This window comes from Taudactylus pleione, unplaced genomic scaffold (genome assembly GCF_031769625.1).
Source record: "Taudactylus pleione unplaced genomic scaffold, aTauple2 ptg000386l, whole genome shotgun sequence".
Taxonomy (NCBI): Eukaryota; Metazoa; Chordata; class Amphibia; order Anura; family Myobatrachidae; genus Taudactylus; species Taudactylus pleione.
In genome coordinates this window covers 20,797,501-20,816,345 of record NW_028284787.1, presented here as the reverse complement: position 1 = coordinate 20,816,345, position 18,845 = coordinate 20,797,501, and the positions used below count along the sequence as shown (strand labels likewise).

Here is an 18,845-nt window from a genome sequence, read left to right as displayed (position 1 = left end):
TAACTAATAAAATTAGATCAAGGGAACATTTGTTCAATATCCCACACCATTTGGTACAAAACGCCAAATTGTTGCGCCCAATGGTGGGGGTATTGCTCACTCTAAATCCCCTAGGTATTCTTTTGTTACGGTAATAATCAGAGAGGAATTGACCGTGCAGAGTTAAATCGACCTCTCTTTTTTTGAGTCTTAACAACTTATGATACAAGTCAACACTTGATTCATCAGGGAGTTTCGCAAACTCCACATGGTCAAATAACACCCTATCAGCATCGTCATCCGTGAGTGAAACAAATGTATTTTGTGCCAATTCCCATGTGGCATCATCCAGCATATGTCCACCCTCACTAGTCATATCAAACAACGCCAGTACACAATCAACAAATATTATATAATATATTGGGTATCAACCGGATGATCACCAACAAATGCAAACTGACAAATTAGATATCAGACTACCACCCCATCATGACATACAACATATAACACAGCACAAATACATATAAAGGTTAATCGAATGGCACGATCTCAATGCAAAAAATAGTACCAGCAATGTCAGCACATGAAAATATAGAACATCAAGAAAAACCAAAATCATTCAAGAACAAAATAAAATAAATAAATAATAAAAAAATAAAGAAAAATATAAAGAGATACATATACAAAAAAATTATATATATACTCTCAAAAAAACCAATCCATCCATGCGTAGGTCTGTGTGCATCAGGGGTCCATTGTGGAGAAAGAAAAACAAGAACCAGCAATGCAATTGAAGCAACAATCCAATGTAGTTCCAGGTGCTAGCTTGAAGGTGTATATCAACACCCAAATATCCAATTAATCCAATGAGCTGCACTCATAGCATCAAGTTCACCATGTGGGGTGCTCTATTTAGAGACAGCAAAGTCCAAAGCATAAGGAAGAGAGAATAGGCACTCACCATTCAGTAGAAGGAATCTTTAATAACTCACATATATAGCATGATGAAATCGACGTTTCGGTCCTACCAGGACCTTTGTATATATACATACAGTCAGGTGCATAAATATTGGGACATTGACAGAATTTTCATATTTTGGCCTCTATTCACCACCACAATGGCTTTGAAATGAAACAAACAAGATGTGCTTTAACTGCAGTGTCAGGTTTGAGTGTGCAGACTTTCAGATTTAATTTGAGGGTAATTACATCCCAATCAGGTGAACGGTGTAGGAATTACAACGGTTTCTATATGTGCCTCCCACTTTTAAAGGGGCCAAAAGTAATGGGACTATCAACTCAAAAGCTATTTCATGGACAGGTGTGCGCTATTCCCTCGTTATTTCATTATCAATTAAGTAGGTAAAAGATCTGGAGTTGATTATAGGTGTGACATTTGCATTTGGAATCAGTTTCTGTCGACTCTCAATATGAGATCCAAAGAGCTGTCACTATCAGTGAAGCAAGCCATCATTGGGCTGAAAAATCAAAACAAACCCATCAGAGAGATAATAAAAACATTAGGTGTGGCCAAATCAACTGTTTGGAACATTCTTAAAAAGATAGAATGCCCCGGAGAGCTCAGCAACACCAAAAGACCCGGAAGACCACGGAAAACAACTGTGGTGGGTGACAGAAGAATTATTTCCCTGGTGAAGAAAAACCCCTTCACAACAGTTGGCCAAATCAAGAACACTCGCCAGGAGGTAAGTGTATATTTATCAAAGTCAACAATCAAGAGAAGACTTCACAAGAGTGAATATAGAGGGTTCACCAAAAGATGTAAACCATTGGTGAGCCACAAAAACAGGAAGACCAGATTAGAGTTTGCCAAACAACATCTAAAAAAGCCATTACAGTTCTGGAACAACATCCTATGGACAGATGAGACAAAGATCAACTTGTACCAGAGTGATGGGAAGAGAAGAGTATGGATAAGGAAAGGAACTGCTCATGATCCAAAACATACCACCTCATCAGTTAAGCATGGTGGTGGTAGTGTCATGGCGTGGGCACGTATGGCTGCCAATGGAACTGGTTCCCTTGTATTTATTGATGATGTGACTGCTGAGAAAATGCAGCAGAATGAATTCTGAAGTGTTTCAGGCAATATTATATGCTCATATTCAGTCAAATGCTTCAGAACTCATTGGACGGCGCTTCACAGTGCAGATGGACAATGACCCGAAGCATACTGCAAAAGCAACCAAAGAGTTTTTTAAGGCTAAAAAGTGGAATGTTATGCAATGGCCAAGTCAATCCCCTGACCTGAATCCGATTGAGCATGCATTTCACTTGATGAAGACAAAACTGAAGGGAAAATTCCCCAAGAACAAGCAGGAACTGAAGACATTTGCAGTAGAGGCCTGGCAGAGCATCACCAGGGATGAAACCCAGCGTCTGGTGATGTCTATGCGTTCCAGACTTCAGGCTGTAATTGCCTGCAAAGGATTTGCAACAAAGTAATAAAAAGTGAAAGTTAGATTTAGGATTGTTTAGTTTGTCCCATTACTTTCGGTCCCTTAAAAAGTGGGAGGCACATATAGAAACCGTTGTAATTCCTACACCGTTCACCTGATTTGGATGTAATTACCCTCAAATTAAATCTGAAAGTCTGCAGTTAAAGCACATCTTGTTTGTTTCATTTCAAAGCCATTGTGGTGGTGAATAGAGGCCAAAATATGAAAATTCTGTCAATGTCCCAATATTTATGCACCTGACTGTGTATGTATATATATATATTATATATATATATATATATATATATTATTAAAGGCTAATGCTGCTCCTCACCTCTATAGGGGAATTTAAGTGTGTTGCGCGCTGGTGGCCATTATGGTATCTGATGGAGCAATTCAATTGTTTCCTTGTTCGGGCATGCACAGGAGGCGCCGCTGATGTCATGTCCTCCAACTGTACCGGTTTTATTATGGTCTGTACCAGCAAACAGCACTGTAACATTTTGTACCAGGTTCTGGATTTCTTAGCAGTACTGCAGGGACACGGACTCCCACAGCGCTGCTCAGAGACACTGACAGGTGGCTCTTCCACCCGTCCTTCCATGACTGTCTGCAGGCTCTGTGTGTAGTAAGACAGCTGGCTGTTTACTGTTAGTGTGCACTTTGATGTTTATCTCTATATATATCACTGGGGGCAGGGTGCCAACCAGTACTGGCTCATTTACTGTTGCTACAGTATGTAACAGTACAGTAACCATCTAGTGCCGGCTAGCCTCCAGTGATATATAGTGATGAACTTCACAGTGCACACTAACATTATAACCGTAACCAGCCAGTGCCAGCTGCCTCCAGCCCCCAGTGCAAGTCCAATTTGGCCACATCCCTTTACCTGTGGCCACACCCCTGTACCGGTTTTGTACTGTGAAATGTTGGAGGGTATGTAGACATTTCTACTCACAGCGCAGCTGCTGGTGCTGACATTTCTGTCAGAGCCCCCCGAGCTGGTGCGCAGAAATTTCCGCAAAAGTGACCCGTTTAAGTGCTCAAAAGGGGCTTTCACTGGTGCAACAATGTCCCATCATTTTGATGGGCTGCTAACTAGTATGGTATGATGTTTCCATGAGTTCTATTCTTGTGTCCTTTAAACATCTAGGTCCTAAGGCCCCGTGTCTTCAGATCAGTATTGCAAATAATGTATCTGTTTTCTTTTATTCGTACAGAGTGTAGTAATTTCATGGTCATTGAAAAGAAGTTGAACACTATATTTTGTTTTTAGTGTGTGTTATTGTTGTTAGATCCACTTTACATCACATATATAGTGGGGTAATGGAGAACTACAGGGTCCCTCTTAGAGATTAAAATTGTAAAAAAAAATATCTTATGTGACAAAATAAATAATCTTCGAGGGTACCACACAAAGGAGCTATTGACAGACTCTTAGGACAGCTCACCTTTGGTGTTAAAATTGACAGTATCTGTAACGACAGAATACATTTATCCTAGTACAATTTGTTGATTTTGTTATGAAATCTAGGTTTTTTTTTATAGGTTAAAGTTTTTTATTTTAATTTATTTGCTTTTTTTTGTTTCAGGGCAAAGATGGTTGTGACTATGCACTTGGACTAACCCCAACAGGCATATTAATATTTGAAGGTTCAAACAAAATAGGCTTATTCTTCTGGTAAGGCTCTCCTCTATTTGAAATACTGCCCTCTGTTTAGATCGCATTTCCATTTCCAAATTTAGAAGGCAAATTTACTAAAGTGTCAAAACTCCAAATGTCATGGTGATACGTGCTTTTACAAGCAGTGAATGGAATGATCATATTATTTAGAGATGTCTTCTGCAGCACTATATGTTCGACGGGATGCAGTCATAGTGTCGACTGTTATGAATGTCAGCATCTGTAAAATGTTGGCATGTTCACAATGTCACTTGTATCCTATGTTTGCAAACAGAAGCACCTCTAAAATTATTTGAGTTGTATTACTTTGGGTATATATAGTTTAAGACCAAGATTTAAAATTGTATTAAATCTTTTTCTTGTGTCTGAATGATAATGTCATTATCAGCGAGCTTTGAAAATTTTTAAGGATTTCCTTATGACTTACTCTAATGCTGTTTGTAAATCACATATATAAATTATAAGTGAAAACAACGGCTGACCTACAAATATGTGTCTATATCCCTGCGTTTGAGTAATCAAATCAATTTATCTCCAAAATATGTTCTAATATATTACAGTATGGAGTGTATACAGTGTCGGACTGGGTCATTAAAGGCCCACCAGGGAAATGCAGAGGCAGGGGCCCACCAAAGGGGTGTGACCAACCATTAGGTAGGTGTGGTCATTAACGGGAGGGGCACGACCGTCCCACAAAGAAAACAACATAATATTATGCATTTAGTCTAACACATGTTATCTGTGCCCCCTTTAGTCTAATAATAATCAGTTGCATTATTAGAATAATAATAATAATAATACAAATAAGTATCTGTGCCGCCTTTAGTTTAATGATAATAATGTGTAAAGTGGCATAGGGACAGGTGGGAAAAGTGGCAGAGGGGCAGGTGGGAAAAGTGGCAGAGGGACAGTCGTAGAAGCCGGGCAGAGGGACATCCAAGGAAGGCTGGAAGAGGGACAGCGAGGAAGGCGGGCAGAGGAACAGCTGAGGAAGTTGGCAGAGGGGTAGCTGGGGTAGGTGGGCAGAGGGACAGTTGGGGTAGGTGGGCAGAGGGACAACCAGGGTAGGCGGGCAGAAGGCAGCTGGGAAAGGCTGGCAGAGGGACAGCTGGGGAAGGCGGGCAGAGGGACAGCTTGGGAAGGGAACAAAAGAACACCCAGGGAGAGGGGCAAAGGGACAGCTAGGGAAGATGAGCAGTGGGACAGCTGGTGAAGGGACAGAATATACACACTATGAGTGTCCTTAGGGCCTAGAGACACACTGCGCCTGACCTTAGGGGTTTACAGTGCATGCACATTAAATGTCTGACCAATGGAAGTGGTAGGAGAAGCTAGATGGGTCATATGGAGAGGAAAGAAGTACAGCTGGTCTGGGGGCCCCTCAGAGAGATGAGATCTTATCCCTCCAACTACCACCCCTCATTCTGACGCTGATGACTGGACCCACTGCTGGCGGTGCTGATGATAGTAGTGTAGGGGTCAGAGTAGTGCAGGAATCATATTTGTGTAGGGGTCAGAAGAGTGTGGGTAACAGACATGTGCAGGGATCAGTGGGGTGTAGAGATCAGAGCCTCAATTGATACCTGGATACTGGGTCCACAGTTTGACTGCAACACCAGGCTGTGTGTTGATAGGTACACATTAGATGATGGCCACATGGAATTTAAAAGCCCAGGTTTAATATGGGCACAGCATAAGCTCTAATGTTGAGTGGTGGGATAAGCACATGTCCATAATTAAAGCTACATTAGTCAGTCAGTCTGCATGTACAGTATATTAGTAATATTCACTTACCAGTCCCAGTTGCTGTCCCACCAATCAGTAATCAGGAACCAGTATATTGGATGCATCCCGCAGCATAGAGAAGCGCAGGAGCAGCTCCCTGGCCAAAATAGCTGTATGGAGCTGCCACCTGTTGGGTGCTGGCTGCTGCTGGAGTGTAGGAGGGGAGGGGGCCCGCTGCTGCTGGTGCTCAGGAGGGGAGGGGGGCCCGCTGCTGCTGGCACTCAGGACAGGTGGGGGGCCTACTGCTGTCAGCGCTCAGGATGGGTGGGGGGGCCCGCTGCTTCCGGTGCCCAGGACGGGCGGGTGGCCCACTACCAGCCCTCAAGATGGGGAGGGCTGTTCTCGATGTAACATCATGTTTAGGGGGATGTACGTGGCCCACTGCTTAGAAAGGGTGGGCGCTATTGCAGGCGCTTAGATGGGGGACATATATATTGGAGGCATCCCGCAGCAGATAACGAGTGCTGGCTACTATCAGCACTCAGGAGGGGAGAGGTGTCCACTGCTGCCGGCGCTCAGGATGGGAGAGGAGTCCACTGCTGCCGGCGCTCAGGAGGGGAGGCGGGGTGCCCGCTGCTTCCGGTGCGCAGGAGGAGGCCCGTGCTGCCTGTAACCCCCTGATGCATGGCCCGCCCCCATGTTAAAGTGGGTGGAGCTTCAAAGCAGGAGGGCCCACCGGGAAATTACCCGAATCCCCGGCGGCCCAGTCCAAGCCTGAGTGTATATATAGTAGTGCTTGCAAGGGTAAACTATTGCTTTATGATAATGCAGACCTACCCATTATCTATAAGTATACACCACAATATAGGCTAAAAAGTAAAGATTGAAAAAACAGTATTAGGAGAATATCCCCACATAGGTAATCTAACAATTTGTTTTTCAAGTAGACGCACAATTACTCTAGACAAAATAGGTTATATAGCTTGTAAAGTTATTACTTTAAATAAATGCAAAGTCACAGTATCATGCACATTCCAAAACACCTCTTGTAATGAAGAATGACACAAATGGGATGAAAATTTCAACCATCATATTCAAATAATTCTTTAAACATAGGTACATATATGTGATATTTACATATTTTTGTAACCTCTCCTGTAATAAGGGATGACAATATTGGGAAAGAAATTCCCACAGAGGAAATCAAACAATTGGTATTCAAAGAAATGCGCAAATAGCATAAACAAGTAGTTTATGTAACCTGTAGAGTTATGAGATAGCTGCAGTATTATAGTATCATACACATTCAAACAGATCTCCTGTTAAAGAAAATTACAGTATTGGGCCAGAAATTCCTGTGGTCATATTCAGATCATCATTTACATAGATGCAGGTTAATAATATCGTGCACATTCCAAGGATATCTGTTATAAAGAAAGACGATAGTTTTGGGAATAAGATCCCCCCAATCGTATTTAGTTCATCCAATTGTTTTTTCAAATACTGTTTAAATAATAATCATACAATCATGGTTTGTATTCCTTTTAGTATCATAAATTAAGCATAATTGCAAGCAAGAATAGTGCCAGAAGTGTATCTGTCCTCTCACTTCTGCTGTCTATGTCTTACAATCTGCATAGGATAATAGATGAGAGAGTGAGCATGACAATCTTCTGGCAGAGAAAAAGATGTGTTTCTACTGTGAAATGGCTAATAGCTATTTTAAAATGTAATATAAATAACAGCTATCACATTGGTTTTGAGATACAATCTACCTCAAGATGATTATTCTACCTAGTGCAGATTCTATCTTTTTTTGCCATTTAAATTTCACAATGATGACATGTGAAATGTCAACATCCTGCAAGGACCTGAGGGTTAGGTTCGGCAGCAGAAGGTTAAGGTTACGCAGTTAATGATACTCACCACCGAAAGCTCCGCAGGTTGAACTGGAAGTCTTCAACAGCTGGCCGCCGGACCGCTTGGAGGGGCCAGACCTGCCAGACAAGGTATGTCACCAATGGACTACCAGGAACGTTTTGTCGACATTTTACTCAGTGTCAACATGATGAATGTCAACGTGGACCATGTCAACATCCTCATGTCGACACTTTGAATGTCAGTAAAATATCACACGCCTTAACAGTACAGGTTTTAAGGATTTCCATGCTTTAGCACAGGTGTTTTAATTAGTACCGAAGTCTTTTTAATTTATACATATGTGATTAACCATGAATATCCTAAAAGTCTGACCGAGTTTGGGAAACACTGCCATAGATACTATGGTGTGTTTTATTTGTTATTTAATCTCACACACTTATTGAAGAATCTGTAGAGTCAGATGTGTGGTCTTACATCAGGCAGAATAGACATGCATTTAGGCCCCCTGTCTATTGCATTTAATGCACAAAAGAGAATTCTTATTTATTGTAAAATGTGTATTTCAATGCTTCCTACATTATCATACAAACAAAGGGAGGTGGTCCCGCACTACACACTAGAGTAAAGAATAGTAAATTATTAGAAACCAATATCATCACAAAATATATATACATATATATGTGTGTGTGTGTGTATGTGTGTATATATGTATATACAGTAAAAATCAAAAGTTTGGACACACTTCTCATTCAATGGTTTTTGTTGATTTAAATAATTTTCAAAATAGATTAATACTGAAGATATCAAAACTATGAAAGAACACATATGGAATTTTGTTGTAAGCAAAAAAAGTGTTAAACAAATCATAATATGTTTTATATTTTAGATTCCTCAAAGTAGCCCCCTTTTGTTTGGATGACAGCTTTGCACACTCTTGGTATTCTCTCAATCAGCTTCATGAGGTAGTCTCCTGGAATGGTTTTGAATTAACAGGTGTAAAATATCAACATAATCAAATTGAGACAGATGTTTTAAAGATCTATAAAATATTTAATGATCTACCTAATATATAATAACATCGGATAAGTACAATATATTACTAGAGATCACCCAATAGAAAATCAAATATTGTCAATGACATAGTATCAACCTGTTAAATAACGCGTCTTGTCACACACCATGTGACTTTTTTGAAGTCACATGGTGTGTGACGAAACACGTTAGGCGGGACGCTCGCCTTACACTCTGGATACACTGTTGCAAAGTTGCACCAGACTCACGCCGCATAGATTAGTGACCACGGCATATCTCCAAAAGCGTGCTGGTTCACAGTACTTGGTACCTGGATTCCCCGGCTGATTAGACATTATTCCGGACCTTGAAGAGTATACTTTAGGGGGCCCCCACTACGTTATATTCATCAACCGTGAGTACGGCCAGGGACATTTGAATTTAATGCTGTTTGGGCACCGGAGATACACGGTCCACATACGGTTGTGATATTTGCTTGGCTGAGCAGACTGATTTCTATTTGTCTAAGACACTGTGGAATATCCACCAGGCAGGTGGTTTATTTTATTATATGAGATATCCCTGGATGAACTATCTGTCATTTTTGCCTTACCTGTGTCCGGACACAGTGTATTATATGCCATAGCCAGCGGCATCTTTCAAATACAATTGACAACAGGTGATAAGTGTGCTAGCATTATATATGAGCCTAAACCTATTAACAGCCTTATACGCGCTCTAATGATTTATGGACTCAGGTGATTTGCAACATCTATATGCAACACTGTTTCATTATGTTATTAAACAGCTTGATACTATGTCATTGACAATATTTGATTTTATAGTGGAAGATATCTATTAATATATTGTACTTATCCAGTGGCGTCACAAGGCGGGTGCGGGGGGTGCGGCCCGCACCCGGGTGTCACCCGCCGAGGGGTGACACCAAGGTGCAGGATCCCCCTCAGTGACAGGAGCCGGGTGCTGCACTATAGCATTAAGTGCAGCTCTCGGCTCCTGTCAGTGAGGGAGACGGCACTGCCCATGCCCGCACCTCCTGCACCCCCCGCCGGCACCACCGTGACCCCATTGATACCTAATGTATCATTTTGTTAACCACGGCCACGGGCCGGGTTTGCGCCGCGAGGCCACGCCCCTCCCGAAGGCCCGACATGCGAGGCCACGCCCCCGACACACACCCTCCCAAAGCCCACACCCCCATTTCGGCAGGTGCCGCGCGCATGGCGTCCCTCCCCGCACCGGGTGTCACCGTGGGGAGGGACGCCACTGTACTTTTCCAAAATTATTATATATTAGGTAGATGATTAAATATTTTAGAGATCTTTAATACATTGGTCTCAATTTGATTATGTAGATATTTTGCTTTGTTTTAATAGAACATATTTTGGAGGTAGCGCAGACTATTTTCTTTGTCCATTGTTATATCTTTTGCAAACCTACACAGAGTTTGTCTAGTCTTTTGCTGCAAACCTCATTTATAACTTATTTATGAGAAAGTTTTCAACAGGTATTTTCTGCACCAGATTATCTGTTGGTATTGCAATCTGTGGAATTACCTGTGTTTGAGACCATCACTTGTGTTGTGCATAGTGGAAACAACTATTTGACTACTGTGGTAATCCATATTATGGCACCAACCACTCAATTCAGTAAAGAGAAATGACAGTCCATCATTACTTTAAGATATGAAGGTCAGTCGATATGGAAAATTTCAAGAACTTTGAATGTATCCTCAAGTGCAGTTGCAAAAACCATCAACGCTATGATGAAACTGGCTCTTATGAGGACCGACCCAGGAAAGGAAGACCAAGAGTTACCTCTGCTGTAGAGGATAAGTTCATTAGAGTTTCCAGCCTCAGAAACCACTATTCAACAGCACCTCAGATTAGAGACCACATAAAGTCTTCACAGAGTTCAAGTATTAGACAAATCTCAACATCAGCTGTTCTGAGGAGACTACGTGAATCAGGCCTTCATGGTCGTATTGCTTTGAAGAAGCCACTACTGAGGATGAACAACAAGAAGAAGTGAATTGTTTGGGCCAAGAAACACAAGGAATGGACATTAGAGCAGTGGAAATCTGTTCTTTGGTCTGATGAGTCCAAATTTTAGATTTTTGGTTCCAACTGCCATGTCTTTGTGACACGCAGAGAAGGTGAGCGGCTGGTTTCTGCATGTGTGGTTCCCACTGTGAAGCATGGAGAATGTGGTGTGCTGGTGTAGGGTTGCTTTGCTGGTGACACTGTTAGTGATTTATTCAAGATTCAAGGCACACTTAGCCAGCATGGCTACCACAGCATTCTGCAGCGCCATGCCATCCCATCTGGTTTGCGCTTACTCGGACCATCATTTATTTTTCAACAAGACAATGACCCCAAACACACCTCCAGACTATGTAAGGGCTACTTGACCAAGAAGAAAAGTGACGGAGAGCTGCCTCAGATGCCCTGGTCTCCACAATTCCCCGACCTAAACCCAATTGAGCTGGTTTAGGATGAGTTGGACCACAGAGTGAAGAAAAAGCAGCCAACAAGTCCTCAGCACTTCTGGGAACTCCTTCAAGACTGTTGGAAAACCATTCCAGGAGACTACCTCATGAAGCTGATTGAGAGAATGCCATGAGTGTGCCAAGCTGTCATCAAAGCAAAAGGGGGCTACTTTGAGGAATCTAAAATATAAAAAACATATTTTGATGTGTTTAACACTTTTTTGCTTACAACATAATAATAATAATTTAAATCAACAAAAACCATTGAATGAGAAGGTGTGTCCAAACTTTTGACTGGTACTGTATATAAACTGTATACATACTGTGTGTATGTGTGTGTGTGTGTGTGTGTATATATATATATATATATATATATATATTTTCTAGTAAATATTAATCAGCTTTCGACAAAAGCTAAATAGCCTGTGGATTGCCCGTCACTCCAGACACTACCCTTCACCGCTATTTCAGCTCTATGCCAAACATTGACTCGGATCCCCAGCGGGAGTTGTTTTCAGCAGCCGCCGTCAGTGCAATGGATGTCTCGCCATGGAGTTCATGGAGATTCTCGTGCACAGTGCTGGTACACATCACCGTCCTAGGCACTCCAAACGCATTTCATCACATGAAGGACTTTGTCAGTGGGTGTGTCCAAGGGGTTGCGAAGAAGCACAAAAGAAATACGGCCCACGGGCCTAGTGCCCAACAACCCTGGTGGTCTAGGGAGGGTTAAATAAGTGATGGTGGTCAGAGCCATGTACCATGGTAGGGGCTGCAGTAGGGATCTTCTATTAACTATTTTTCTTTCCACCACTGCAGCACTCTCCAGTCCTCAGCTTCTTGCTTCTTAGTTTATTGGTCCTCAGCTTCTTGCTGCTGGCCCCTCCTGGTGAGCGGCGCTTCCAATTCTTCCGTGGCCGGCTCTTCCTTTTTTTCCTCGGGAGATCTTCTTTCCTCCCTCTCTGCTCCTCTCCCAGCATCACACCTCTCCTCCCCTCACTGCAACACTCACCTCACCTCCCCTAATTGCCCACTCATCTCTCCTCAACGCAGCATTCACCTCTCCTCACATGTCTTATCGCATCTCTTTGCAGTACTCACCTCTCCTCACACTTCCCCTTACTGCATCACTCACCTCTCTTTACTACAGCACTAACCTCTCCTCACTCCACCGCTCACCTTTGCTCACACCTCCCCCCACCCCAGCACTCACCACCTACCCTCCCCCAGCACTCACCTCAATTTAGCACTCCCCTCTCCTCCCTAACACTCACCTCCCCTCCCCTCTGCAGCACTCAATACCCATCTAAACAGACATCACTGGGACAGTGTTAGTCCCAGTGCCGGGTGCTGAATGAAGTACCGGTATGACATGCTGTTTCATACCAGCACACTTCGAGCACTGCATCATATATACAGTTTATTATTATAAGGTGTGTCCAGCATAGGAGTATTTCTTTCCCTGCCTCTTTGCAAACCTCTATACTTTTGAGTAGTCTGATATTCCACTCCTGGGAGCACTACCAACAAACATACACACTTTATAAAAAAAAAAAAAAAAAAGATATTTATTGTGATTATATTGGTTTTTAATCATTTACTATTTTTTACACTATTGTCAAGTGCGTGACCTTTGTTTTTATGATAACATTTTATTAAACTATTTTTTTCAATTTACTTTACTATTCTCAACTAAATTAATTTAGTTATCTTGTTGGCAAAGGCATTTATAAATTGTCCTGCCTAATTATTTTTAAATATTGGATTGCTGATACAGTAGTTACTCCTAAGATTAGAGTAAACAGACACACATTTGTTTGCATTATAACTATGCAAACAGTCACATTTTAGCAGACACACATTGACTGACTGTATCCGGTCATTAGGACATACCTTAGGACTTCATTAGGACAATGTTTGGATAGACAATGGAAGGTCGACAGGGTCTGAAGGTCAACACACTAAAGGTCACCTAGTAAGTAGGGTGACAGGTACAAAAGATCGACATGGTCATTAGGTCAACACACAAATGGTTGACACATTTTTTGGGGGGGTTTGGGTTAGGCACTTACTCCTACTGTTAGGATTAGGCACCAAGGGAACGGTTAGGGTGAAGATTAGGGCTAGAAAAAAAAAAGATGTCGACCATTTGTGTGTCAACCTAATGACCATGTCGACTGTTTGTACCTGTCGACCTTTAGTGTGTCGACCTAGTGACCCTGTCGACCTTCTTACTAGTCTGCCTTTATCATGCCTGCATTTAGCGTGTAAACCTTCAGACTCTGTCGACCTATTGCCTTTACCTTTTTACTGTAGACTTAATGATCCACACCCCACATTGACCTGACACACAGCTTGCTGCTGAAAGTTCTAGAATGAATTACAGTATGTACACGTAAAATACAACTATGTTGAGATATAGATAGTGTAGGTAAGGATCAAAAAGAGGGATTTATTTATTTATAAACTGCAGTTTTGTGATGTAACTTGATTACATTAAATAAAAGTCTTTAGGCTAATGTCACTGATGTTTAATCACCATGATGCTTACAGTCCATGTTTCAAGGATATCCATGCTCGAGCAAAAGTTATTGTTTACTACCTCAGTCAATTTGATTTAATTATCTGGGCTCAAGCATGGAAATCCGTAAAACGGGCCTGTAATGAGTTTGATAAACTCTGCCATATACTGTTGTGGTAGGAAAACATTTTGTTTATTTTATGATTGTAGGCCTAAAATTACCAAGATGGACATTAAGAAAAGCAAATTAACCCTTGTGGTGGTAGAGGATGATGAACAGGTAAGTAATAAACAAATATGCAAACAAACTACAAACATTTAAGAAGTACAGTAAAATAAATCATGTCACATGACATCACCGTTTCTGATTGTAGGGCAGAGAGCAGGAACATTTGTTCGTTTTCCGAATGGATAACTCTAAAGCCTGTAAACATTTGTGGAAATGTGCTGTGGAGCATCATGCATTTTTCAGGCTTAGAACCCCAGCAAATACTAAACCAGCTCGACCTGAATTTATTAGATTAGGATCAAGATTCAGGTTCAGGTAAAACATTGTTCATGCTATTTTGAGAACACATTTAAAATAATTATGATTGATGTCTATTTTTTTAACTGATGTGGAGAAAATTGTGAGTACTTACTATAATTGCTGTGCAGTTACTATTAAAACATGTTTGGCTAAGGAGGCTCTCTAGGAAGACTGAAACATTGAAAAATATTTGTGATTGGGGAAGTTATAGCATCATGGAGTATGATAGTTTTAGCAATTAGGAAGCTGAATGTGTATAATAAATGAGATAGATGTATTGAGTTATAAGGATGTTGGAACCCAGAGGGATTATTGTGGTGACTGAATGGAAAGATTGTGGGCACTGAATGAGATGTGTTTGCCACATAACTGTTCAGACCTCAGTTGCATAGACTGCATGTTTGTATTTCAATGAGCTCACAATTCTGTGAATTAGCAGCTCCACCATTTTTTGAGTGACCGCAATCTCACTCTGTGAGAGTACTGAACCTGCAGTTATCCACATGGTGCCATGGCATACTATATCTGTATTATACAAGGAACACGTCCATCAATGGAGTTTGAGTGGCAGAAATTCAATAGGTTTGTGGATTTTCAGATCATGTCTAAGCAGCCTTAGTGGGCAGGGCCGCCATCAGGGGGGCTGCCGGGCCCGGACAGAGAGGGGGCCCGTCCACAATCCCAGTTGCGAAGGCAGGGGGGATTTAGTATCTAGAAACCCCCTTCTGCCCATTAGTCCGTCGCCACCGACCCGCCGCTAAACAAGTGTATTTTTTTTTTATGAGACGGAGATTTTTTTCTCCGTCTCATTGGAGTTCCTAACAGACTGGCAGTGAAGGGAGCTGCTGCGCATATGCTGCCAGCTCCTCGAAGCCACGGAGATGGCAGAATGTAGGGGAGGCCTGATGCGGCGGCACACAGCTCCAAGCAGGCAGCTTACGTGGGCCGTGGGCTGTTTGAGTGCTCGGTCAGCCACTGCACTCCTCCAGCTGCAGGTAAGGCACCTGCTTCATCATAGCACATGTTGGGAGGAATCATCTGGGGGGGAGAGGTGTGTGTTTGAGTTATATATCCAGTACATATCTCTAAAATATATATAGATATATATATATATATATATATATAATCAACAAATAATGGCGCACTCCACGACTGTATAATAGATCGAAACAGCAGCTTTATTGCGTCAATCCAACGTCTCGGGCGTCAGCCCTTCGTCTGGGATATACACATACAGTAATACAAAACACATAAATAGACAAAAAATTAAAAATTACCTGATCCAGCAACCATCTTGTGATGGTTGCTGTATTGGACGGTTGAATTGATCTTTTGTGAGTTTAAATGTATTTAAACATGGATTGCAAGCCTTTGAAAAGGTCTGTTTCTAGACCGAAACGTTGGAGTTACTTGAATTCAACCTGGAATGATTTGTTTGCACTGATGGGAAATAAACTCATGAACACGGTTTTTTAAGAAATCTGGTGATTGCCCTTGTGTCTATGCACTTTGGTATGTAGCACATTTGAATGTATGAATATTTGGCTTAAGCCCAAAGATGAGCACCCTAGTAAAAAAGGACCTTCTAAGGTGTGAGTGCAGGACGTTAATGACTATATATATATATATTAGGGGTGTGCACCGGCCACTTTTCGTGTTTTGGTTTTGGATCTGGATCTTTCTTCGTGTTTTGGATCTGGATTGGTTTTGCCAAAACCACCCTTCCGTGTTTTGGGTTCTGGGTTTTGTGTTTTGGATCTGTATTTTTTTTTAAAAAAGCATAAAAACAGCTAAAATCACAGAATTTGTAGGTTTTTCTGCTCCTATGCTATTATTAACCTCAATAACCTTAATTTCCACTCATTTCCAGTCTATTCTGAACACCTCACACCTCACAATAGTGTTTTTATGTCCAAAAGGTTGCACCGAGGTAGCTGGATGACTATGCTAAGCGACACGAGTGGGCGGCACAAACACGTGACCCATCTAGGCGTGATACTGCAGTGGCAGACAGGATGGCAGTTTGAAAAACTAGGCCCCAAACTGTACATAATGCAAAGAAAAAAAAGAGGTGCAAGATGGAATTGTCCTTGGGCCCTCCCACCCACCCTTATGTTGTATAAACAGGACATGCACACTTTAACAAACCAATCATTTCAGCGCCAGGGTCTGCCACACAACTGTGGCTGAAATTATTGGTTCGTTTGGGCCCCTACAAAACAAGCTGGCAATTAATGTGTCCCTGCACAAACTGGCTCTACGGAGGCAAGATGTCATCCTCCTCATCCACCGATTCCTCACCCTCTTCAGTGTGTACATCCTCATCCTCACAAAGTATTAACTCGTCCCCACTTGAATCCACCACCACAGGTCCCTCTGTACGTTCTGGAGGCTGGTCTCCCTGGAAGAGCTGATAATTCATTTTGATGAACATCATCTTCTCCACATTCTGTGGAAGCAACCTCCTACGCCTTTCGCTGACAAGGTTCCCGGCTGCACTAAACACTCTTTCGGAGTACACACTGGAGGGGGGGCAACTCAGGTAAAATAGAGCCAGTTTGTACAGGGGCCTCCAAATTGCCTCTTTTTCCTGCCAGTACAGGTATGGACTGTCTGACATGCCTACTTGGATGCTGTCACCGATGTAATCCTCCACCATTCTGTCAATGGTGACAGTATCATATGCAGTGACAGTAGAAATTGTTGCCAGGTCCTTCAGTCCGGACCAGATGTCCAAACTTGGTCCTGCCTGCCCTGCATTACCGCCAGCGGGTTGCTTAGGATACCTAAGTTTTTTCCTGGCAGCCCCAGTTGCAGGAGAAAATGAAGAAGGAGCTGTTGACGTGTCACGTTCCGCTTCAGCTGACAGTGTGTTCACCAGCAGGTCTTTGCACCTCTGCAGGCTTGTGTCGGCCGGAAAGAGAGACACCACATAGGCTTTAAACCTAGGATCGAGCACGGTGGCCAAAATGTAGTGGTCTGATTTCAACAGATTGACCACCCTGGAATCCTGGCAAAGCGAATGAAGGGCTTCATCCACAAGTCCCACATGCCGAGCGGAATCGCTCCGTCTTAGCTCCTCCTTCACTTTCTCCAGCTGCTTCTGCAAAAGCCTGATGAGGGGAATGACCTGACTCAAGCTGGCAGTGTCTGAACTGACTTCACGTGTGGCAAGTTCGAAGGGCTGGAGAACCTTGCACAACACGGAAATCATTCTCCACTGCGCTTGAGTCAGGTGCATACCCCCTCCTTTGCCTATGTCATAGGTGGATGTATAAGCTTGAATGGCCTTTTGCTGCTCCTCCATCCTCTGAAGCATATAGAGGGTTGAGTTCCACCGCGTCACAACCTCTTGCTTCAGGTGATGGTGGGGCAGGTTCAAGAGTGTTTGCTGGCGCTCCAGTCTTCGGCACGCAGTCGCTGAATGGCGAAAATGGCCTGAAATTTTTCGGGCCACCCAAAGCGTCTCCTGCACGCCCCTGTCGCTTTTCAGAAAATTCTGCACCACCAAGTTTATTGTGTGAGCAAAACATGGGACGTGCTGGAATTTGCCCAGATGTAATGCCCGCACAATATTGGTGGCGTTGTCAGATATCACAAATCCCCAGGAGAGTCTAAGTGGGGTAAGCCACTGGGCGATGATTTCCCTCAGTTTCTCTAAGAGGTTGTCGGCGGTGTGCCTCTTACTGAAACCGGTGATACACAGCGTAGCCTGCCTTGGAACGAGCTGGCGTTTCTGAGATGCTGCGACTGGTGACGCTGCTGCTGTTGCTGCATAAGGTGATACATCTACCCAGTGGGCTGTCACAGTCATATAGTCCTTAGTCTGCCCTGTTCCACTTGTCCACATGTCCGTGGCTAAGTGGACATTGGGTACAACGGCATTTTTCAGGACACTGAGGACACTTTTTCTGACGTGTCTGTACAGTCTCGGTATCGCCTGCCTAGTGAAGTGGAATCTAGACGGGATTTGGAACTGGGGACACACTACCTCCAGCAATTGTCTAAATCCCACTGCACTAATGGCGGATACCGGACGCACGTCTAACACCAACATAGCAGTCAAGGCCTCAGTTATACGTTTTGCTTCAGGATGACTGCTGTCGTACTTCATCCTCCTCGCTAAGGACTGTTGGAGGGTCAATTGTTTAGTAAAAGTAGTGGTTTTCCTACTTCCTCTCTGGGATGATGAACGACTCCCTGCAGCAGCAACAGCAGCAGCGGCAGCAGGAGGCGTAGCAATGCAGGATCCTCCGGAGGAATCCCGGATAGGAGAGTCAGTCATGCCAGTGACATGGCCTGCAGGACTACTTCCGATCCTGACTAAGGAGGAAATTGACGAGGAGGGAGTTGACAGTGTGGTTTGCAGGCGCTTGGATACAACAGGACAATTGGATTTAGGTGTCCCTGGACTGCTTACGGTCTTAGCCAAAGTTTCTGAACTTGACAGTAACTTATTATGAATGCGCTGCAGGTGCCGTATAAGGGAGGATGTTCCTAGGTGGTTAACGTCCCTACCCCTACTTATTCCACCTTTACATAAGGTA

General features: G+C 42.9%; 1 protein-coding gene across 1 annotated transcript in view; it reads left to right on the top strand.

The window, feature by feature from the left end:
• EPB41L4B (erythrocyte membrane protein band 4.1 like 4B) overlaps positions 1 to 18,845 on the top strand; it is a 316,007-nt gene that overhangs the window by 249,733 nt on the left and 47,429 nt on the right. Inside the window, exons 9-11 of the mRNA XM_088445740.1 lie at positions 4,031 to 4,119; positions 13,980 to 14,049; positions 14,144 to 14,313. Of these exons, the coding sequence (XP_088301866.1) occupies positions 4,031 to 4,119; positions 13,980 to 14,049; positions 14,144 to 14,313 (329 nt within the window). The remainder of the gene's footprint in view (positions 1 to 4,030; positions 4,120 to 13,979; positions 14,050 to 14,143; positions 14,314 to 18,845) is intronic.